This window comes from Planococcus citri, chromosome 4 (genome assembly GCF_950023065.1).
Source record: "Planococcus citri chromosome 4, ihPlaCitr1.1, whole genome shotgun sequence".
Taxonomy (NCBI): domain Eukaryota; kingdom Metazoa; phylum Arthropoda; class Insecta; order Hemiptera; family Pseudococcidae; genus Planococcus; species Planococcus citri.
In genome coordinates, this window is record NC_088680.1 from 33,045,625 (window position 1) to 33,070,344 (window position 24,720).

Below are 24,720 nucleotides of genomic sequence, written 5' to 3' on the forward strand. Positions count from 1 at the left end.
GAAAATGGAGGAATGGATGCGTAGCAGATGTGCAGATGCTCAAGAGCCGAACTTTTTTTAAAAAGAAAAATACTGTACTGACTTTTGCTGTACAAATGACAAAATTTGAAGAGTTTTTCTATGTTATATTGATGCATAGAATCTTCAAATTTTGGTCAAATAAAAATAATTTTTTTGAGAAAAACTAGAGATATTGCGAAAAAAAAATGAAGAAGAACGAAATGTAGAACTTGAAAATTTCCATCAGTAGGCATGTGATTCATTTTTTGTTGGTGGTTTTTTTCTGAAACATTTTGGGAAAAAACATCAAAAGAAATGAAACAGAAGAACATGAAATTTCACATCAATGAATTTGTGATTAATTTTCTTCTGGGAGGCCTTCATTTTTTTGATATTTCAAACAAGAATAGGAAAGTTTGATTTTTCTGAACTGTTTTTATTGAAAGTTTTGTGTCTCATCGTTTTCTTGAAGGCATGTAATATGTAGTTTTCATTTTCAAAATGTCTACTGGGATGAACAATATTGTTTTTGAGAAAAATAAAAGCTCGTGAAAAAAAAGTGTTTGTTGATTACGTAACAAAAACTATGAATATTTTTACACAACTCCCTTTCCCTCCCTGAAACAATCCTCTTGAAAAAGAAGGGAATCTTAGTTGTATGAATTCCTGAAAATATCTGATTTTTGAATCATGAATGGTTGAAAAAGTTGTCAGTTTTTCGTCACAATACAGAACTGGGAAAAAATTGTGATAAATTCTTGATATTTGTGAGGCGTTTAAGCCTTGAAACAAAATTTTCTAATTGAATGAGCTTAGAAGAATTTGCAATGGAATAGCTGGTGATTTTTTGCAAATTAATGCTAATTGTTTGTAAGTTACTGGTATTTTTTCATGACAAAATTGGCCATTTTTGGTGAATCGCTTGTGATTTTTTGTCAAAATCTTGGAAAATCGCTTAATCTTTTTTTTGCCAGATTACCAGCAGCCAGCAGGTACCAACTTCTTAGTAAATTATCACTAGGCAACAATTTTTGACTTTTTTCGTGTGTTCGGGTTGAAAATGGGCTTAATCGATAGTTTAGACCCTAAAACAAAAAACAGAGTGGGATTTTTCAATTTGAATTGTTTTTGTGGTCAGGAGAGATGATCAAAGTTTCAAAAATGGCCGTTTTTGCCCTATTTCACGAGTTTCTGGCGACACGACACCAGTATTGTTTTTCGAAAAAAACCAAGGTCATATTCGGATTCTACGCACTTTTTTAAGTAAACATCTTTCCCGGATTTTCGATTTTCGAAGTTTCAAGCGCATACGGACGATTTTTGTTTGTAACATATTTTAAAACTCGGAGCGCGCGACGCTGGCGTTACTCCACGATGTAATCGTGGCGCGGAACCGTGTTCGTGCGGGCGAGGTTCTCGTGCAGTAAAAATTTCGTGTTACAAACGAAAATCTTCCGTAATGAGCTTGAATGTTCGAAAATCAAAAATGCGGGAAAGATGTTTACTTAAAAAAGTGCGTAGAATCCGAATATGACCTTGGTTTTTTTCGAAAAACAATACTGGTGTCGCCAGAAACTCGTGAAATAGGGCAAAAACGGCCATTTTTGAAACTTTGATCATCTCTCCTGACCACAAAAACAATTCAAATTGAAAAATCCCACTCTGTTTTTTGTTTTAGGGTCTAAACTATCGATTAAGCCCATTTTCAACCCGAACACAAGCATGCCGTTGCCTAGTGTTACCAGTCATTTTTGATCAATTACTAGCAATTTTTTATTTCATTTTTTAATTGGTTAATTACTACCTACTTGGTAATTTTTAGTAAATTATTAGCAATTGTTTTGGTAAAATTAATAGTGATTCTTCTGAATTACTAATACTTACTTTAACAAATTACTGGGTAGTCATTTTTGGTAAATTGCTAGGGGTCTTTAGTTTTTAACTTTTCAATAAATTGATGCTAATTTCTGTTCCTGGTAAATTTTTGGTAAATTACTGGTAATTTTTGGTAAATTACTGGTAAGTTTTAGCGAATTACGGGTAATTGCTGATAAACTACTGATAATTTCTGGTAAATTACTTGTGATATCTGCTAAATTACTGGTAATTTTTGGTAAATTACTAGTCATTTTTAGGAAAATTACTGATATCATTTTCAAGAAATAATTTACTGGTAATTCTTGGTAAACTATTGGTATTTTTTGGTAAATTACTGGTCATCTTTGGTAAAGTACTGGTGAATTTCATTTTTGGTGAAAAACTGATAATTTTCATTTTTGCTAAATGATTGGTAATTTTCATTTTTGGTAAATCACTGGTAATTTCTAGTGAATATTCCTTGTAATTTTTAGTAACTTACTTGTAATTTTTGGTAACTTACTTGTAACTAATTTCTGGTAACCTAATTTTAATTTTGGGTAAATTACTGGGAATTTTTATTTTTGGGAAATAACTAGTAATTGTTATTTTTGATAAATAGGTAATTTTTTGGAGGGAGGGGGAGGAATTATGTACTAGTAATTTGTATTTCAGGGAAATTACTGGCAATTTTCATTTTTGAGAAATTCTTAGCAATTCTTATTTTTGGGAAATAACTGGCAATTTTCATTTTTCGGAAATTCTTAGCAATTTTCATTTTTGGGAAATTACTGGCAATTTTCATTTTTGAGAAATAACTGGCAGTTTTTATTTTTGAGAAATTCCTGGTACGAGTAACTTTAATTTTTGGTAAATACTGGTAATTTTGGGGGGGGAATTACTGGTAATTTTCATTTTTGGGAAATTACTGACAATTTTTATTTGTGGGAAATTCCTGGTAATTTTAATTTTTGGTAAATACTGGTAATTGGGGGGGGGGAATTACTGGCAATTTTCAGTTTTGGGAAATTACTGATACCTAATTTTACCGGTAATTTTACTGGTACGTAGATAGTATTTTCTAAATTACTGGGTAGGATTTCTGGTAAATTATTGATAATCGAAGGTTAATTTACTTATCTTTTTTAGTAGTTTGATGACAATTTTTCATAGTTGGCACTTGGCAGGTCGCAAAAATTTGAAAACTTGGGGAAAGAATTGTTTATTTCTTAATTTTGTACCAGACTCTTGATCTCGAACTGAACTGTAATTCAATTTAGTTCCTGGAATTCTGAAATTTGGAAAACGTTTGTGCATGCACTCAAGAAGGGTTGCCTATGGGACTAGTGGAAGAATTTCATGTTTTAATAGAACACCCAAAAATTCTACCTCTAGAAAAGTATCTCAGCCCAAATGTTTTTTTTGGATTGGGGTGTTTATTATTACAAGATATTGATCAGTCGTAGTTTCATGTAATTCTGATGCCTCCAATGGATTTTTGGGTGATCCAGTTTCGAAAAAATCCTATCTTGAAAGGACTCAAATAAAATTCTGCTGGAAGACGATTTTTCATTTTTTCCTGAAAATAATCGCTTGAAAAAAAATATAAACTTGAATCTGCAGACATTGATTTAGAAAAATTGGACCTAAATTGGTCAAAATGGTTACGAAAAAATCAGGTGATGCGAATTTTCAAGTGCCTGTTTTGTTTAATTTTACATATTAAGGTCCTTCGATGAGATTTTTTTGAAACAGGAAACTCCTAGAATTTGCAGGAAACTCCATGAACGACTCGAGACCAGCATAAGATGATTTTCAGGGGTTGAAAATTGGATGAAAATCCAATTACCTATGTTTTTCTATCTCACTTTCACCAAATTTCAACTTCCTAGAAAATGACCCAGAGAATTTTCAAAAAAATTCGTCATAAATCTAAAAATGAAACTCAGAACTTGAAATTTAATCCGATGATTTATTTTTTGAACTTTTTTTTTGATGTTTCTTTCTCCATTCTGAAAATGCTATTTTGAATATCTATTACCTCCCCCCTCCCCCCTCATTAAGGATCCCGAATCATTATGAAAAGTTCATTCGCCTGTAATTTTATAATTCCAACGCATTTTCTCCAATAGTCATACCCTTCGAGGAAAAAAAAATCTGCCAAAAAAAAAGTACCCAGTAATTGAAGACGTAGGTAGATACCAAACAAGGGAGAAGAAAAGGTAACTGGGGCGCGGCTAATTTAAGTACATTGCTCGTACAATGAAAACTTCCATTTGGTCTGGTTTTGGCGCGAAATAAAAAATATTTTCTGCGTTTTGTAACGTATTAACAACGTTAACTATTAAACCACTCTCCTCCGGCTGGTTCGCTACCGTAAAGCCGAAAATTTTCGATATAATTTATTATACTTAATGTTAGTTTAATGGAAATTCGCCATCGTTAAAGATAAATTTATTTATATGGAGTAAGGCAACTCTCTACGTTGTGTAGCTCGAGCTATATAGGGCCACAAATTTACGTATAAAAACTTAGCCATAGTATACGGCGTTGTAGTACATACTAACCTCCCTGCACTTTATTTTATTGCTCTCGCGTATGTGGCCAGTATACGTATCTAGTAGAGGACTGCTATGTTTTTGTGAGATGAGAAAGAGAGTGAAGAAAGTATTAGTACGGTATAGGCTATACGTTTTACTCTCGTATATAGTGTACTAATTTAGAAATGTAACACTTTCGGTTTTAATTTTCGAATACGCCTCGGGCCCGGGTCGTAGGAGGAATTTACGACGACTTTGCCAAAGGTTAGGGGATGAGGAGAAGGGGTACCATGTGTAGGCTTGGTTTCTTTCTGCATGTAGGTAATGAAAGTTGGTAAAAATATCGATAGGGTTGTTGCGATGCGACGGTGGATGCGGGTTCGCCAGCCAACAAAAGTTCAACATTTTTCAACGTCGAATGGACTTTGCGGCGCAGAGTATTAAATTGTTTTGGCTCGAATTCAAAAATGGTTGAATTTAATTGGCGCTCGAGTAAAAACAATACGACGAGTGGCGAATTTAATATATTAAACGACGCGTTTTGTTTTTTGCCTATGTTACAGCCGTTCGGACAGCCAATCAGATTCGGGTATTAATGAAGAATCCGAAGGATCGAATTGTAATACAGCCAGTAAACATAAAATCGTCGTGATGGGATCTGCCAAAGTGGGCAAAACGTCGCTAATATCGCAATTTCTATACGGAACGTTTTCGGAGAAATACAAACGTACCATCGAGGAAATGCACCATGCAGAGTTCAGCGTTACCGGAGTACACCTAACGTTGGATATTCTGGATACGTCGGGGTCGTACGAATTTCCAGCCATGAGGGCTTTATCGATTTCTTCAGCTGATGCGTTCATCTTGGTGTATGCGGTCACCGATGCCAGTACCTTCGAAGAAGTCAGACTGATACGAGATCAGATCATCGAAACGAAGGGCACGGCCGAGGTACCCATAGTCGTCGTAGGCAATAAATTCGATTTAGCTAATGACCAAAGACAGGTAAGTGTATACCTACAGCGTGCGTTTAATTAAACATCTGCGTGTCTGCAGTCGTAATAGGCTTTCTTATTGTCTTTATACGCTAATGAGAGAGGCGTTTATTTGTAGAATATTATGATAATCGAGCTTCTCGAGCCGAGTATGCTGCGGTGCGGTAGTTCTATATCTACCACGAATGGTATACGCTTACGCAGTTCGAATCTCGGTGCCAAAAAGTTTTTCATTCTCTCTATCTTTCGAACCGAGAGTTACTTAATTTTTTCTAGTCGCAAAATTACCATCATTAAGGGTTTCCTCCTTTTATGGGAATGGGGGTGGATTCTTCCCTGTAGCTGAACAGATATTCAAAATTTGGCAACTTTTAACGTCTCTTATTTACATATTGAAACACGTAATAAAAACTTGGCCGATGGAGCTTTCGCTTCATTCTTCGTGTGTGTGTACCACGTTATACTATGTATAAGTAAGGCGAACCGTGAGTCGAACGTTGCGTTGTGCATCGTTAAGACGAAATTTCGAATAAGAAGCTAGAAATTCTCTCGTCGGGTATATTTTATACTAAACGAGCAATATACCGGGATAAAGGAGGCGCTTTTTTGGCTCTGATTTTATTATCGCGCAAAAGAGGTAATGTAGCGTTGAAGAGAGAGAATGTATCAAATATGAGGTTAGATTTGTTACGAATAATATAATGAATTGTCGTACTGCTGAGAGGGATTTTGTGTGGTTTTGTTTTCGTGAGATGTTTTGTCGATTCGATGGAAAAAGAAGGAAATGCATACGGGGCTGTTGAGAACCTCGATACGAGCCCAGGGCGAATATAATTTGACCCAATTTCTAGGGACGAAACTATATGTAGAGGTTTTTGGATGAGGAGGGGAAGAGGGTTCGACTGACAATTTGTCGACTGATGCATGAAAGGGGAAAATACCAATTTGGCCGATTGATATCACATTCATATGACTTATAAAAATTTTCGTTTTCTGATTTGGGTTTTTGGGGGCCCAAATGTGAATTTTTTTATTTTAGAAGAAGAAATAAAATTGACTCGAGCGAAGCAAGGGCAAAAGTTGTTGAAAATTCGATTTTGAGAGACCTATAAAAACGATATTTTTTTAAGAAGTTGATTTTGAAAAAAAAGAAAACAGGTTTGAGCAAAGCGAAGGCGAAAACTTGTGAAAATTTGTACTTTGAGAGAACCAAAAACTATGTTTTTTCATGCAAGGAAATTATTTTTTGACTTTTAAAATTTTAGAATTTGAAAGATTCTTATATTAGGATGTTGATTTTGAAAAAGAAAAGAGAACAGGCCCAAGTGAAGGCGGAAGCTCTTAATGTATTTCGAGAGGCATAAAAGCGATACTTTTTACGCGAGAAGCTAATTTTTTCATTTTAAAACTTTAAAAAGTTGAATGATATTTTTTTAGAAATTTCAATCTTGAAAAAAAGGCAAAATCTTTTGAAAATTTGTGTTTTGAGAAATCAAAAACAAGTTTTCTTGCTGGACCTTCTAGAAAGCGTGGGCCCGGGGAAAACTGCCCCCTTTGCCCTCCTTTCCACCTTAAAAAAAAAATAGAACAAATTTCATTAAAATCAAAGGAATCTGCTAAAAAAAAATTCAAAATCTTGATCAAAAGTATGTACATACCTCAAAAAAATTATTTTTTGAAAAAACGAAATTTGCAAATTGTATTTCAAAATTTTTTTTTACGTTTTTAAGATTAAAGTCAGGAAAAAATCGAGTTTTAGAAAAAATATCCAATTTTTTTAAACAAAAATTGATGTAGTTTTATGATGCATAAATTCAGGTAGGATTGACTCGAATTCAAAAATAGCATTGGATGCGATCACTGAAATTTAGATCACTTAGATTTATTGATTTATAAATTGAGCCGTTTTGATTGTATTTGTTTCAAAAATGGAGAAATTTCGGTTTCGTTTGCCTAAAATTTCAAAAATTGTGGGGTTTAGTAAGTGGAAGGATTTAGATTCGGTTGGGTACAAATTTGAAAATTTGTTCAATTTTGGCAAAAAATGGAGAAATTTAGGTTAGATTAGACTATTGCATAAATTATTAAGAAATTAGGTGTTTGTTGGGCCTAAATTTGACAATTGCAGGGCTTGTGTTCTGTTACTTTTCAAAATAACTAAGTTACCGAATTGGTTACTTTTTCAAAACTTTTGTTACCAAAATTGAGGTTTCAAACATTTTCAAAACTTCAATTTTTCAAATGTTAGCTCTACTTTTTTAATAAAAAAATGTTTAGGAAATATCATGCAATTACAAACACCCCTCCCCCCCCAAAAAAAGTACGTATCAACAAGTGAATTCACGAAAATATTCTCTTTTTTTATTTTTTTCGACTAATTACACTCTCTTGTCAGTGTTATGATAACATAGCCCTGCATTTGGTTGAAATCATCTAAAGTCTCGATTTTTGTCAAAATTTCCAAAAAGTGTTGTTTCTTGCCAAAAGCTGTCGCCTTTATGCAAAAAATTTCGAATGATTCTCTTTTTTTACAAGAATTGCTTAAAATTCTCGTTTTGTAGAAGAAATTTCCAAAAAGCCTTCATTTTTTTGTCAAAATTGTCAATGTCTTTCTTTTGTCAACTTTACTCAAAAAAAACTCACAGTTGTGCCAAAAAGTTGCAAAAAGTTATCACTTTTTCGACAAAAATTGAAGAGCTCTATTCCAAAGTGGGTTAAGTCATTTTAAAAAAGGCACCTTTTGCGGAGATTTTTACTTTAAAAGTGGGTCAAGTCATCGATTTTTCAAAGTAAATTTTTCTACAAGTAATTGTTCTATGTCCAAAGAAAGGAAAGGTGCGCCGACCTTTGGAAACAGAACAAATTTCAGCATCAAAAACTTTAAACGCATTTTTTGGAGGAAAAAATGACTTAACCCACTTTGGAATAGAGCTCTTCAATTGCAAAAAAGAGTTACTTTTTGCCAAAAATTGTCAAATATGCTAGCTTTTTACCAAATTGAAAAAAATCTTGTTTTTTTGCTTTAAAATGCCTAAAATTGCCAAAAAGTCTCACTTTTGTGCAAAAAATTGCCAAACAGTTTCACTTTTTTGGCAAAATGTAAGTATTGAAAATTGTCGTTTTTTCCGAAAAAAAATCCTAAAAAATCTCTATTTTTCTTCAAAATTGGTGAAGTCTTTTTTTTGCCAAAAATCACCAAAAAACACTCTGCATTTTACTAAAATTGTTAAAGTCTCGCTTTTTTCCAAAAATTGCCAAAAGTTCTCTGTTATCTGATAAAAATTTGGAAAAAGCATGTTTTTTTGCCAATTCGCCAAATTTTTTTTGTACATTTTTTAAGGAAATCGTTCTGGCTTTTTTGTGATTTTTTTTCTATGTATAATTATAAAGGTTCTGCTCACATCTTGTAACTTTTTTGGTTATCTTTTGGTTACTTTTTTGAACATTTTTGGTCACTATACTGGTTACTTTGGGGGAGGGGGAATTGGTGAGAGGGTACGAGTAACAAGTCCTGAAATTGATTACTTAGATTTGAAGCATGTGTTTCCAAAACGCACTAAGTCCATTTTCAACGATTCTGAGGTTGCAAAGCCATCTAGCATAAAGTTGCGACCCAAAATGGCTGATTTTTTGATATGTTGTGCCCAGAGGTCTTGGCTACAACATATCAAAAAATCAGCCAATTTGGGCCATTTCTACATTTCCAAATTGTACTATGTACCATGAATTTCTTATCAATATTTTTTTGGACTTAGTGCGTTTTGGAAACACATGCTTCATTTGGTTAACTTAAAGTTCAGATTAGGTTTGGTTGAGTTAAATTTGATAATTGTGTGGGTTTATTGCTAACGAAAAATTTTGGGATTGGATTTAGTTTGAATTTTGAGAGTGGGCTTGGCTTTTAAAATGAGAGGCTTGGTTCGACTAAAAATTGAAAATATTTGTAGACTAGTTTCACTATTTTACCAAATGGAAAAATTTCGAATAGGTTTCGCAAGTATGAGAATTTTGGTTTTGTTTAGCTTAAATTCGAAAATTGATTTGATTTGATTTGATTTGATTGGTTACAAGGGGAAAATGTTGATTAGGTTTGGTTCGAGTTTTGAAATTAAGCTTAGCTTTGCAAACAAACAGATTAGTTTTGCCTTTATAAGTTGTAATTAAAATTAGTTGTGGTCATCAACTGAAAAAAAAATGGAAAATGGGAAAATGTTGGTTTGGCTTGACTTTAATTTGAAAATTGGTTAGATTGGTTTGAATTTTGAAAGTGGTCTTTGTTTTGGGAATCAGGGAGGTTAAATTACGTTCACCTTGAAAATTAAAATTTGTGGTTAGGTTGTACAAGTTTTAAAAAATTTTGAATTACATTTGGTCTGGATTTCGAAAATCGGTTATGTTGAATACCAAATGGAAGACTTACAAACATATTAGGTCTCCTATGTGACTTTTTTTTAAATGAAAATTTTGCATCACTGGATTCGTCTCATAAGGCGCCACCGAAAAAATAAAACGATCACAGTTGACTAAAAAAAAAAATTGGATTAGATTAAGGATGGAATTGAATTTTGCTTAAATTTATGAATTTCTCAAATGCTGCCAATGCTGAAATTCCCGACACAATGTTTGATTCAAATTTATCAAGATTTCATTTTATCTGTCAACTGACGTATGAATTATTCAGACTGAAATCAATTTTTCGCTCGTGCTCTTTCACTTCTTACATTTCGCTTATAAACTGCAAAATGAAAAATTATTTCATCATTCTTCTCTCAAATTGAAAGATGTTCGGCATAAATCACGATATTCTATTTAATTAAACTGTATCATCGACCCTATGCTATTCTCTCAAGTCTCGTAAACCTGTAATTTAGAGCATATCGATGCAAGGTCGTGTGATATTAAACTTCATTTCCGTACATAAGGCGTTTCTTTTCGAGTTCATTGATTTTTTTTTTAAATCTGCATTATCCGTTCAACAAACCTATCCAATTTCAGGAAGGTGTATCTCTCAGTTTGTTCATCTACCACTCTGTTTCGTCGTAAAATATTAGTAGATACCTAAGTAAATATATCTCTGAGCAAAAAAAAAAACAAAAACACTAAAAAAAAAGATACAATAGCTGCTTAAATCGTTTATTAAATCTTGAAAAAATTCTCAAATATGAAGCATAGTGTACATACCTACCTAATAGTCTATATAAAGAAATACGACTTCACTATCATCTATTTGCAAAAGGAAAGGAAAAGCACAACATGTTGTACATTAAAAGCAACAACAACAACAACTTGATGCTCACTATATGAATTTTTAACGTAAAAGTCATGTATAATGGCGTCAGGGCAGGGCACACACAGCGTTACATTATACGCGAGATTTAAAGCATATTATTTACATATTCTCGTTTGAGATTCTATATCTCTCTCTTGAGGAAAAGATGCAGATTGTACTCGGAGTATATAGAAAGGGAAAGAGGAGATGGAAAAGAACATATATGTAGAATAAGTGTTTATTGATAATACACATACGTAGGTAGGTTAGGTTCATAAGGCTGCAAAACTTTTGTTCATCGTGTTGTGTATAGAAGAGAAAGAGAGTAAAACTCTTATCAAGAAATAAGGGAAAACGACGAGGTAAATTTAAGTATAAAATGGTAATAATGATAGAAAAAGAGGCTTCTTGAAAGTGGAGGTGAATTGCGTAAAAACGTAGGCATTTTTGAATACGTAATAAGAAACTTTTATGGCTGGTTTTTATTATATATTCGCGTTCAAATATAAAAAGCTTTTTCGCTTTGTGTGTAATAGAGAAGATCTTTATACAGAATCTCTTACCATCTTTTAAAGTACAATTAAACGATAGTAAAATATAGCTTTTTTTCAATTTCTTTTCTTTCTTTTTCTTTCAGGTTGACTACGAAACGACCGAATCTGTGGTGACGGTAGATTGGGAGAATGGTTTCGTCGAAGCTTCAGCTAAGAATAATCTTAACGTTACTGAAGTATTTAAAGAATTATTAACCCAAGCTAAAATAAAATATAACCTGAGTCCGGCTTTGAGACGAAGAAGAAGAGTCTCGTTGCCTCCTAATTCGCCGGCTGTTACTCCCAACCAATCACATCCGGCTATTCCATCAGCAGCCCAATTACAGCATTTAGAAACGATAAGGGAAAAACACGCGAGTAGCGGCGGAAAAAGAAATTCTTGCACGATTTCCTAATACGAGATCGACGAAAAAAACTATACTCTTATACCTTTTTTCCTCCTTCTGATAAAGAAACCCGGACGCTCGAGGTGAGTAAAACCATAGGGAAAAAAACGAAATGAGAAAGAAAACCAACCCAAATGATGAGGTTCGTCTCGATGTATTTAGGTAGTTCGTAAAGACGAAATTTTGCTCGTTGATAATAATTAAAGATGATACGGTGGTTTATGGGAAGGAAGTTTTTAAACCACCGCATCAAAACTGGGCGATATTTTTAAAAAGTGATTTTCAAGTAAAAACGCTTCATCATTTTCGCCTCGAGTTAATAAATGATTTATGAACGCGTTAAGGTCAACCGCGACTATTTAACGGTAAAATTTTCCAAGTGGTAAAACCATAGCGTGATGTAATATAAATGGCTTGATTTTTAACTCGCTTAATAAACCGGCATTAATAATTGTCATGAAATTTACCTCCCTTCGTGCCTCCTTTCTCGCCATCGTGACCCTTACCTACCGTATTGGCCTATATCTTTGAAATGTCAACTGCAACTTTATCAAGAGTATGTGTCGCTGCAGCGGTGAGGGACTGGGACTGGGTATTCTGAATGAACTTAGTGTTTGAGTTTTTCTCCGTTTAATTATGGCTATGTGGTGGTATTAAGTTACCTCGTTATCGTTATATTTTATCTTTTGTAATTTAATCGGCTGTAAGAGGTAATGAGATCTTGGCAAAAGGGCTCACATTGGATTGCGTTTCAAGATTGTAACGAGAATTACTTGCGGTGTGAATTTTTTTTTCATCCTCTTGTTTTAAAGGCTGAGATTTTTTATCGAGGTGATTGTTGAGTTTTTTTTTTCTGCAGGTTTTGTGTGGGTATTTTTTTCCAGTGAGAATTGGATTCAAAGTGGATAATTTCGAGAAAATACTCTTGTTCAACGAAAAAATATTGAAGTGGACAATCAATGTTGAAATTTTGAAAATGATTTCCGGCCTGCGTTGCTAGTTAGAAGGTGGTAAAAGTTTCGTTTTTTTTTATTCGAAAGGGAACTTTTTGAACTGACTCTGATCGATTTTGAATGAAACCAAGCTAGACCAAAAGAGCAAGTCCTAAAACCTCCGTAACCAAAGTTTTAATTATAGTCGAGGGTGCCGCATAAGGATCTACTGCAACCCCCCCCCCCCGGTTAATCTTTCGCAGATTTTGGGTTCCATTTTTAAACCGAACATAGGTAGGTCGAAAGAGCAGGCGAAAATTTATCACCTGTCAAAATTTCAAGTGCTAAAAGTGACTTTTTTGATGAATTTTTAAAAATCAGGCCAAAAATGAGGGGAAAAATCAAAATTTTACCAAATTGACTTCGAAATCTGAAATTTTGGACATACCCTATTTTTGACCTACCAAATCGATTGGAAGCTGTTTCAAATCATTTTGAGCAGTTCTGGAGCCTCCAGCGGATTTTTGGAACTCGTCAAAATGGAGCTGGAATGCCGAAATTTATCCTGCAAACTAATTTCAATACGCTACGAAGTCGACTGCAGGTGGATTTCAAGTCGTTTGGGAGCCTCTATTAGCGACTTTTTGAAAGGTTTTATGGTGTTTTAGGAAAATTGGAATTTTCAAAAGGTGGCTGGAAGCTTCAAAACCACCTGAAACTACCATACAGTCGACTTCGTATCGTATTGAAATTAGTTTGCAGAGTAAATTTCAGCTTTCCATCTTCATTTGATGAAATTTTGGCGAAATTTCAAGTTTCAAAAATCTACTGGAGGCTCCAGTAATTTTCAAAAAGTCGCTAAAAATTCCTGTTTTTTATCAAAATGATCAGAGTGTCAATTTTTGACGAGTTGACGGAAAATTGTAATGTTTTTTCGTCAAAATTCTCAGGAAACAGTTTTTTGATAAAATGGTTAGGTGGTCGTAATTTTTGCTAAAATTTCTCGGAAATTTGCGTGGTTTTTTTGCCAAAACATTCAAAAAAAATTCCATTTGAAATTTCCATAAGTTCAAAATGGAAAATACTGTAACAATTTTTTAATAAGCTTTAATGTGAGTAACTGAGTATTATATGTACATAAGTACGAGTACGAGTACACAATCATATCAGTTGACAAAATTGTCATTTCATCTTTTTAGAAACTCGTCATTTTAGTCGACAAAATTGGTATTTTTTTCTCATACCGATCAGCAAATTTTCAGTCGCTCTCTCCCATCCCTCCTTCCGAAAAACCTCTAGTTTGCAACAATGAGCAATGAGAGAGATTGTTTTATTAGTCCAGTCAATCTAGACAAATTTTTTATGGTTGACCCAGAAAATCTTTACACGAGGGCTTTTTTTTCAAATGTAGAGAATACCTAATACTTCCCTGAACAACGTACTTATGTACTAAAATTCTCCACCCCTTGGTGGCGAGCGTCACCCTGGAGAGGGTGAGAAGTCCCTCTAAGTCGGGTTTTTACATTTTTCTCTGTAAATGCGGTACCTATACTAGAAAAATTGTTATTACAAAAATTGTCCTACTCTACGAAGTTTACTTCTGATGACATTAGAAAAAAATTTCCCCATCCTCCAATCGAAATCAATTTTTCAAAAATTCACTTTAAAAAATTCATAAAATGAACCTTTTATGAACAAGTTTTAAGCTACATGCAAAAATCGTTGGAAATTGTTTCAAGTTTAAGCGGATTTTTAAGAAATTTTATTAGTGTTTTTTTGTTTTTATTCTCTCGCCGTATATTTTCTTTCTTTATTTCATTTGAAATTAAACTTGGGACTTGGAAGATGAATTGCGTTTTAAATAAAAATGCAATTTTTTTTCTCGGGTGGAACTTTTTCATCTCTAGAAAAAAATAAAAAGATTAGGAAAAATGTGGGCCAATTTGCATATATTCGAAATTATGTAGCCTTTTAATGCAATGTTGTAATTGTTTGTACTTTTATAACCTATTCTACTTTTTCTTTCGGAGAATTTTTTTTTGCCAGTCTGGTTCTGTCAACTCTTTTATTTATATTTTCACTTTTTAATGCATTTTGCGTTTCAATTTGATTCAATTTTCCTTCTCGAAACTTTCAACTTCATCAGCTAAATTATTTTTTATGGATTTTTCCCCTTCATCGTGTAATTTGATAATAGACTGCGAAGATAGTTGTAAAGGAAAGGAATACTTTATGGTATCGAATAAAGGCAAAGACGATGTAAAGGATCTTACAGCGGGATTATGGTAAAACGGTAATTTTCTTATGGAAGCGGTTAAAATCTTAGAATCGAATATACCTACGTTAATGTCGTACATATTTCACAGTAGATAGGTGTAGGAAAGGTACCAAATGCGGGGTACGTTACACCGTATACCTAGTTAGGTGGAACTGCCGAAAATACGGTATAAACTTGACCCTTGACCTTGGGAAAGTTTACATGTTTGGTGTAGCCTGCGTTTTATCCTTGTTCCATCTTTACGTTGTAAAATGTATCAGGGTATATATACGGAGCGCACAGCGGATGAAAATTTATCTTGATGGAGGAGGCATTTTCGCTGAGAAATTACTCGGCGAAAAAAAATACTAAATAATGCATGTTTATGAGGAAGACGTTTACAGGTGAACACTGAACATGGCGCTGGCGTCGTTAATTGAATTTATTTTTCTATTTTTTTCTGTGCTGTTTTTGCGCTGAAAGTGAAAATAGGTATAACTTGAGTGAAAAGTGTAGGTACCTATCTACGTAGGCATATTGTTCGAGTACTTACTTATCAGCATTATGTTTAATTAGGCAGCTTTCAGGTGTTCGTTTAGTACTGTGCCGACATTATCGTACTGGGTACCTATACTTTAGGCCATAGTATAATTTTTCGGGGAAATTCGCGCAATTTGCTTTTTCAAGCTTTTAGTGGTTCGTAAAATGTATCGGTGTGTTTGAAAATTGATGGCATGATTGAAGAAATCGCAATTTGAGGATTTGTATGTTTTTATTTTGATGACTTGATCGACATGATGATAAAATTTTAAAATGAACATGAAAAATCAGCTCTATGAAAATTTATTCTTTGAATTTTTAAAAACTCACCAAAATTTGGAAAATGAAGTTCAATTTCTCAAAATTTGCCCTGGTGGTGTATTTTGTGTGTTCTTTCGAACTGTTTTGTTTGATCTAGAAAAATCACTGTTCGTTGGGATGCTTCTTTTGTTAGTGGGGAGGGAGCAGAGAAGGAAGATGGAAAGAAAGTTCGCCCAAAGTGTAAAATAAATTTCCAGAGAAAAATGTGAAAATAGGGACGTCTCACACTTTTTCAACATTAATGCCAAAAATGGGCACTTCTTGACTATTTTGCCAAAAATTGACGCTTTTTCACACCTCCTCTCCGCCATCTAAAAAATTGACACTTTTTGTCAATTTTCCAAAAATTGCCACTTTTTGACAATTTTCTCAAAAATTGCACTTTTTGACAATTTTTCCAAAAACAGACACTTTTTGACAAGTTTTCCAAAAGTTGACACTTATTGTCAACTTTACCAAAACTTGACACATTTTTGACATTATTTTTTTTTTTAATTTGATGCTTTTCGACAACTTTTTCAAAAATTGACACTTTTTGAAAACTTTTCCAAAAATTGACACTTTTTGACAACTTTTTTAAAAATTGACACTTTTTGCCTTTTTTTTTAAAGATTGCACTTTTTGACAACTTTTCCAAAAATTGATGCTTTTTGACAATTATTCCAAAAGTTGACACTTTTTGACAAGTTTTCCAAAAGTTGACACTTTTTGACAAGTTTTCCAAAAGTTGACACTTATTGTCAACTTTACCAAAACTTGACACCTTTTTGACAATTTTTTTCAAAAATTTGATGCTTTTCGACAACTTTTTCAAAGATTGACACTTTTTAACATTTTTTTAAAAAATTGCTCTTTTTGACAACTTTACCAAAAATTGCTCTTTTTGACAACTTTACCAAAAATTGACACTTTTTGACAACTTTTTTAAAAATTGACACTTTTTGCCTTTTTTTTAAAAATTGCACTTTTTGACAACGTGTTCCAAAAATTTACACTTTTTGACAACTTTTTCACAAATTTACACTTATTGGCAACTTTTCTAAAAGTTGACACTTTTTCACAACCATACCACAAGTTGAGACATTTTTGTCAACTTTCCAAAAATTGACACTTTTCGACCACTGTTCCAAAAATTGACTTTTTTTGACAACTTTTCCACCAGTTGACACTTGTTGACAACCATACCAAAAATTGACACCTTCTTGTCAAATTTCCAAAAACTGACACTTTTTGACAACTTTTTTAAAAATTGACACTTTTTGCCTTTTTTTTTAAAATTGCACTTTTTGACAACATGTTCCAAAAATTTACACTTTTTGACAACTTTTCTAAAAGTTGACACTTTTTGACAACCATACCAAAAATTGAAACCTTCTTGTCAAATTTCCAAAAACTGACACTTTTTGACAACTTTTTTAAAAATTGACACTTTTTGCCCTTTTTTAAAAAATTGCACTTTTTTGACAACATGTTCCAAAAATTTACACTTTTTGACAACTTTTCTAAAAGTTGACACTTTTTGACAACCATACCAAAAATTGACACATTCTTTTCAACTTTCCAAAAACTGACAATTTTTGACAACTTTCCAAAAATTGTACTTTTTGACAATTTTCTCAAAAATTGCACTTTTTGACAACTGTTAAAAAAATTGACACTTTTTGACAACTTTTTCACAAATTGACACTTATTGACAACTTATCCAAAAGTTGAATTTATTGACAATCTGATCTAAAAGTTGACATTTTTGACATCCATACGAAAAATTGACATCTTTTTGACAATGCTTTTCAAAAATCTGATGCTTTTTGACAACTTTTTCAAAAATTGGCACTTTTTTGACAATTTTTCACAAATTGACACTTTTTGACAACTTTTTTACAAGTTTCACTTTTTGACCTGGGAAAACTTTCCAAAAAAAACGGAACCTTCTGAGTAAATTCGATAAAAAAACAGGATTTTTGTTTCAAAAGTTTGGAGGACTTTTTAAACGGTAAAATCAATTTTTCTCGATGTTCAGTGTGGTGAGAGGATAGTCTCCTCCCTTCCAAAAAAGTGACTAAAAAAGGTCTGCTTATCTCACAGAGAAATTTGTAGTGCCAATGCCTTCTTTTATCAATGAAAATATCGTGCTAACACCTTTTTCTATCGTTTTAAAAATGTTGTGCTTAGCACCCAAATTGTATTCAAATGACTATCGTGCAACCCACCTTTTTTACCGTTCAATTACCTATACGTAATATTTTCCGTTTTTTTAAAAATTTGTTCATTTTTTTGGTTTTAAAATTTTAGAATTTGAATGTTGAGTTTTTAAAAATTTCAATTTTGAAAATGAAAAGCGAACCAATATAATGTTTTTTTGTGATGAATCGTATTTTTCTGACTCCACAATCTTGGAATTTGAATACCTAACGAAGAAGTAATTAAAAATTTCAATTTATAAATAAAAGGCAAACAAATACGTAGGCTCGAGCCAAGTGAGGGCAAATTCTTGCAAAACTTTAGATTTTGAAAAAGTGAAAATGGTATTTTCTTGTTAAACATGGTGTCCCGGAGCCAGGGCCCCTTGGTGTCTCAGGGTCTCAGAGCCCCTGGATGGCGATTGCCGGGTCATCATAGGCCAGTCCATCCCTGCCACAGTCTGAGTGATTAGTTTTAAGGTCTCAAAATGTGAAATTATGCAAAGAAAAACACTCATACGTTCAGTTGTGGGGCTTTATTTATGTATTTGTTGCTTTTGTAAGTTCAATTTTCATAATCCACCGAGTTATCTCATCCTACGTGATTGCAGATCTTCGAATACACTTACCTACCTATTCGCACCAGATGGCATTTGAATTGAGCTCGAACCTCCATCTCAAGTGTTTTCGCGTATCTATTCATCTGAGTATAAACCGCCTATCGAAGGTTACCCAGCCAGCAAACACATATGCGAGCCTCTATATCTAGGCATTATTACAGCCATGGCGCAAATAACTCAGGCGTGGCTGGACTGTAGCTCGAAGAATGCGATGCGTACACTTGTACACATGATGCATTTATGTTTACGACGATATATCGTACACATATAGGTACCTAGTAGTGTAAGATAGATGCGAGAGAGAGAGAGACGACCATGTATCATTATACCAAGATATACCCGATAGGCATAGTTTATTGTTAAACAACGATCAAAATTAAAATTGTAACGACCAGGAAAGGTAGATGGAAAAAAAAGTTTATTAGTCGCAGGTGTAATGATTACGTTTATTCGGGGTTTCGCAATCAAGGTCGTCTATTCGAAAATTAAGTCGTTTCACGGTATTATCTATACCTACCTACTCGTATAGTCTACAACAAAAATGCAATAGGTGCCTATTTTTTCGCGTCTTTCGATTTATAAAAATAAACTTCCTAGTATACGTACTCGTAAGTAATTACGACATTACATTTTTCAGGTACCTAAAAAGTTGTTGATTAACGAAAAGATGCTCGATTTGTGTAATTTGATGCGAGTGATTATGGAGATATCCGGGTTTTGCGGCCGCAGCAGCCGCCAAGATGATTATCCCTGTTGCGCTCATCTCGTCTCTCGTTAATAGCGTGATTTATTTTTCTACGTTTGTCGCGTCTTCGATGGCGATGGCGATGGCGTTGTTTTTGCCTCATCCTCGCATCCTCTCTTTATCTTCCTCTGTTTCGCTTCTTTGTGAAGAAAACAAACTCATTGTTGCGGAGCTTTGTGTCTGGGAATTACTTGTCGCGCGATGCGAATGTCTTAAGCGAGAATTATTTATGCATCGCGAACTTGCTCTTTCTCTCTCTGTCTTTCTTGATCTGGGTACTCGGTACTCGTATCTGTGTGGATGTTTTCTTTGAACCGCAAAAACCACGTGCTATATACGGTGTGTTTGTATTTGATTTAAAATAAAAGCCACATACCTACTTACTTACTGGAGAAGAGTATACGACTCGACGTAGGTACTACAACGTACATGAGCTCTCGGTAGCTAGCTGATGCTGGTTCGAATTAATTTTCAATTTACTTTGTCGTCATCGTCGTCGTTGTGTAGATTGCCGAGTTGCATTCCTGTATGTTGTTGAGAGCTTGGCGCCGTTTTTATCATGGTTTTATGCAGGTGACTGACTCGGTTAGTTTTTCATAATGGGGCTTTTGTTTCGGAAGATTGCAGAATTGGTCGAGTTATTTGCAGAAGGTGTTATTGTGTTTGAAAATGTTGAGGTGTTTTTTGATAGGCTTCGTGCAGGTAGGGTATCTCATTTGATTTGCAAACTCGCTGGGAAAAATGCAAATCGTGAGCCAGAATTGGAGGAGCAGAGTCACTTTTTTCCAAAGCTGAACAATCCATGAAGCAGCCTATTAGGATGAAACAAAAAAAAAAATGACTTGGATTTTGACTAAACAAATTTTGAGCTTCCTAGCCATTCAGGGTTGCTGAGACAGGGATCCTCTGTGATAGGATATTTTGGAATAGAATTGTGCATTTGCCACTTTTAGGTAGTGTTTCTTATGCAGAATCTCAGTCACCTCCCCCCTCTCCCCTTCCCCAAGAATACGATTCTAGTTTCTAAACCTTCGTGGCTCTTTTATTTTGAAATTCGATTCTACTTTTGGCCCCTCTCCAGAAACCTTATGAAGGGTGCATTGCGAAAATTACGATTTTGTATCAATTTTATGGTAATTTTCTGCGATTGAAGCTTTAATTTTCGAAAAACCAACGTTTGAATTTGTTCTCAGTGGATTGAAATAGGTACCTCAGTAAACGTTTTTCGCTGTTCTTTTAGTGCCTGAGGCTCTGAAACAAAACAAAAAAAATGAGTGAATTTGAACTAATTGATCGAAATTTTCGTATAAAGTCGTATAATTTTCGTGATTCCCCCTTCCTCTCTTTCCATCAATTACTGGTAGACGGCTATCGGAGATAGGCCTATAAAATTTCAAAGTAAATGATCAAGGAGGCGTAGAAATTCATTTCCCACCTTTTTTTTAAAGATAGAGGTTAGTCAACGATCTTTTCATTTTTCAAAAATTGACTATTCCCATATAAGAGTTCTCCCCCCCCCCCAATAAGTTCTAAGTACTTACACTTAGAGTATACCTAACTTTGGCTCCTGTCTCTATGGTGAGAAAACTCAACATTTTTCTGGGTAGTTTCTCATTCAAAGCAAACTTCTTCCCCTATAAAATTTTTGAACCACATGAAAAAAACTAAGGAGTACCCAAAAATACGTCACCAGAACACATTTCAAATAGTGAATTCTATTTTGTTGGTTTTTAACAAAATTGTAAAAATTCGATGTTTCATTTTCCCAGAAAAAAATCAAAATTTCATCAAATTGAGGAAAATGGCGAAAAATATTATGAAATCCATTTTGACACCTATTTTATGACAAGTTTTCCCAAACTAAAAAAATCAAAAATTCGCTCAAGGCTCCAGAACTTCTTCAATCCATCAACATCATCGATCGATTCGAGAGTTCAAAAATGGGATAGAAACTGTTTCAACTTCTTATATTGGTTCTTGAAAGTTGGAGATTTTTTATTTTTTTGAAGAATTATAGATGAATATCGTTGGAGAAAATTTCGGATTTGAACCAGTAGAAAAGAATTATGAGATCGTCCCCTAACTAATCCGAGTTTGTAGAGGCTGGATTTCATTTTGACCATTTTTACGACAATTTTCCCATTGGAAAATTTAAAAATTCTTTGGAGGCCCCAGAATGGTTTGAAACCACTGCATATCGACTTTTTATCTCAACTTGGTGACACTTTTGATTTTTTCGTGGAAAATTGACTAGATTTGAATTCTTACAAATTTTCTAAAGATGAAAAAAATACTTGTAATTGGGTCTGTTGGTGTATTTTTTATGCTCTTGTTGGTTTAATTCAAAAAATGGTCTACCGATTGGATAAATGATCTGTTTATGTCACACTACGGCAGAAAGTGTACTTTTCTACTCATTTCCTTTCCTAATTGAAAAATTCAGAAAAATTCTTATAAGAGGTTCTGGGTTTTCAAAAAAGAAACCAATTTTGATTTTGAATTTTGAGTTCTTCTACTTTTTCTTACGTAGTTATTTGTGAAAATAGGAAAATTTTGACCCCTCTCAACTCATCGAAACGTTCAAGAAAATTGCATGCATGTAGTCCTGTCTTCTTTTCAAACTTCACAAAAAAGTCCTTCTTTTCTGCAAAAATTGCAAAAAATACTTAACCTACTTTTTGCACAAATTTCAAAAAAGTCTTCTATTTTTTCAATCGAAGTTAAAAATGTTTCATTTATTCTCTTGTTTGTCATATTATTGAGTTTAGTGTTTTTTTCCTTTCCATATCTCTCTGAAAATAAGAAAAATTTCGACGTTGTCCCCTTCCTCTCCAACTTAAACTTTTGAAAAAAATTTCTGCACAAAATCCTTTGATTCCAAAAAGTCCTATTTTTCTGCCAAAGGTTGCAAAAAGTCCAGATTTTTTTGATGTTTTTAATCTCACGTAAGTACAACGCCATATATTTCTTTAAAATTGTCAAAAAAAGTTTTGTTTTTCTGCCAAAGTTGCGAGAATTATGTTGCTTTTGTACCCAGAATTGCAAATACTTATTTTTTTGCCAAAATCTCCAATACCAGTGAATCCTACTTTTTTCCATTTCATTCTGTTCTTTTTCATAATTTTAAATTTTGTTCTTTTTCTTTTCCAGATCTCTGTGAAAATAGACAAGTTCATAAAATCCTATATTTTCTCTGCTCTCGCATCCAACAGATTTTTGTTTCGCCATGACCAAAAAAAAACATTGAATGCTTAAACATTGCCTTTCTCTTGTTCTCCAAGTGAAACATTTCCTAGTTCCTGCTCAAAGTCCTGGTTTTTCTAAAACAAAAAAAACGCCATAAAATCCTATTTTTTTGATTTTTTTGATTTTTAATTTTAAAATTGGGTAAAAAATTTGAACTTGAAAAATAACTCTAACGTTTTGAGTCATGCTGAGAAACTGCTTATATAACTATATAACACGTTACTATTGGTTTAGTTCTTCAAAATTTATGTGTTTGACTAAATTTTGGATACTTGCATAGGAGGTGAGAGGATTTGGATCGAAAAACTGAATTGATAATCGAACTTGAAAATTCCCAAAATGACTATTTTATGTGTAGGTACATCTTAGATTATAATTTTAAAAAAATCCACATTTTTACAATAATTCGTATGCATAAATGAACCCTTTTAAGATATTTTTTGCCAATTCTTGAGTTTATCTTCAAAAATTGAGAGATATGACTCAAAATTTATGCCCCTTATCCTCCTTTCTAGATGCATCGGCGGCTAGAAAGAAAATCAAATTTGTTTTCTTGGTGTCTAAATGACATAAGTAGGTTTGTAAAAAAAAAAAAAGAAAATACATGGTTTCAGAATTTTGAAAAAATATTAACTAAGCGCAGCTTTTAAAATGGAAAATGATCTACGTTGATTTGAAGATTGTAAAAGTTGTAGAAAAGAAGAACTCGTTAAAAATTATAAAAAGCACTTTAAAAATAGGTGACTGCAAGAATGCAGAGTAAAGTTTGCCTTAAAACGTTTCATTATGCAACCAAACTCTCGTCGAGCTTGAAAAAACAATTTGTCAAGTAATTACACGTGTTTATGTCGTACAACATGTGGTAAATTGCAGTTGTATATTTCAAAGGTATTAATGTAAATGAAATTGCGACGTTTAAGAAACAGAAACCTGAAGAAACAAGACTGAATCAACATCCCTCTTACCCATCTTGGAGTTTACTCCTAATTTGCGCAGTTTTCATCGTCCAATGATTTTTGATTACTTTATAGAACTTGGCAAAATTTATGACATCATCCCTTCTATATCTTTCACCATTTCACCTTCACCTACTTTCTATTCGATTCAAAAATTATGTAAAATTACAGTTGAAAATTCAAACTTTTTCTCCATCGCCTGTTTAAATTTGTACCTATATTTTGGCAAAAAAAAAAAAAAAGAAAAATAATAAGTTATGAGAAAAATTATTTCTCGTTCGTTAATTCGATTTAGAGAAAAATGAGTAAATTTCACCTTGGAAGAGGCTTTTGCTTTCACTATGCTGTTCGTCGTCGTAACGATAACGACACCAACAGACCCATACAACATCGTCGACTCTAAAAATACGTAAAATTATAACGTTAAAAAAATAACCGAGCGAAAGTAAAAAGGCAGAGAGACGTACAAATATAGCATAGGACAAACCGGAGCGAAAAAAGCTGCCCCGTTGAACAGTAATTTTAATACATTTACCGAGGCAAATTGGAAAAACATTCGGGCGAAAATGATGAGGGAAATTCCTGGCAATGGCGTATACGTTCCTCTGAAACTATGCTGTATTTTTATTTTTTATCTCGAAGGGAGGAAAAAAAACACCGAATTTTTCTTTTTAATTTGTATTAATAGAGTACCTAAGTAAGTTAACAAACAGTTGAAATGGTTGCTTCCTTGAGGAGAAACAAAGTTGTTGAAGATTTTTACTTAATGGCAATTTAATATTGAACTGTGAAATAAACGAGCATTAAGATAAAATATCGTAAAAAAGTAGAGTAGGGTAGTTATACATTGTATTCTGAGGATATTAAAATCGAGTTTTTATTCTTTTTGGTATTAAATCATCGAGACTTTATAGTTTACTTGATGCTATGACGTCAAGATTTTGTATTAAAAGTTTTTTTTTCTCTTTCGATTTAAATTTATATCTATTTCTATACGCATTGCCTAAAGGCAGTACTGAGAAATCGATCGATTTGTTGGCAATTTTTATGAAATTTTAAAATAGCTATTTTTTTTTGTATGTTGTTACAGTTCCAAGTCAAGTAGAAGCTGTCAATAATCCGTAGAAGTTTCAACCTTTTTAGAAGAAACAGTTCTTTTAATTTTTTTTTCCTATTTTATGTAAATATTTTATTCGTTATTTTTACTTTCTTTAATTTAATTTTTATTCCTTTTAACTTGTATAAATATAAAAAATTTCTGCTCGCGTTTATTTTTCTTTCATAACGCAATATCTGAGAATAAAAATTTTCCGCTTACAGAA

At 33.3% G+C, this 24,720-nt stretch overlaps 1 protein-coding gene across 4 annotated transcripts in view; it reads left to right on the top strand.

Moving 5' to 3' along the window:
- LOC135842249 (ras-related protein Rap-1b-like) overlaps positions 1 to 24,665 on the top strand; it is a 275,884-nt gene extending 251,219 nt beyond the window's left edge. For all 4 annotated transcript variants that reach the window (XM_065359613.1, XM_065359612.1, XM_065359614.1 and 1 more), the window contains 3 exons: positions 4,961 to 5,402; positions 11,299 to 11,684; positions 24,489 to 24,665. In XM_065359613.1, coding sequence (XP_065215685.1) covers positions 4,961 to 5,402; positions 11,299 to 11,610 — 754 coding nt within the window. In that variant the 3' untranslated portion in view covers positions 11,611 to 11,684; positions 24,489 to 24,665. The remainder of the gene's footprint in view (positions 1 to 4,960; positions 5,403 to 11,298; positions 11,685 to 24,488) is intronic.
- The last annotated feature ends 55 nt before the right edge of the window (positions 24,666 to 24,720 follow it).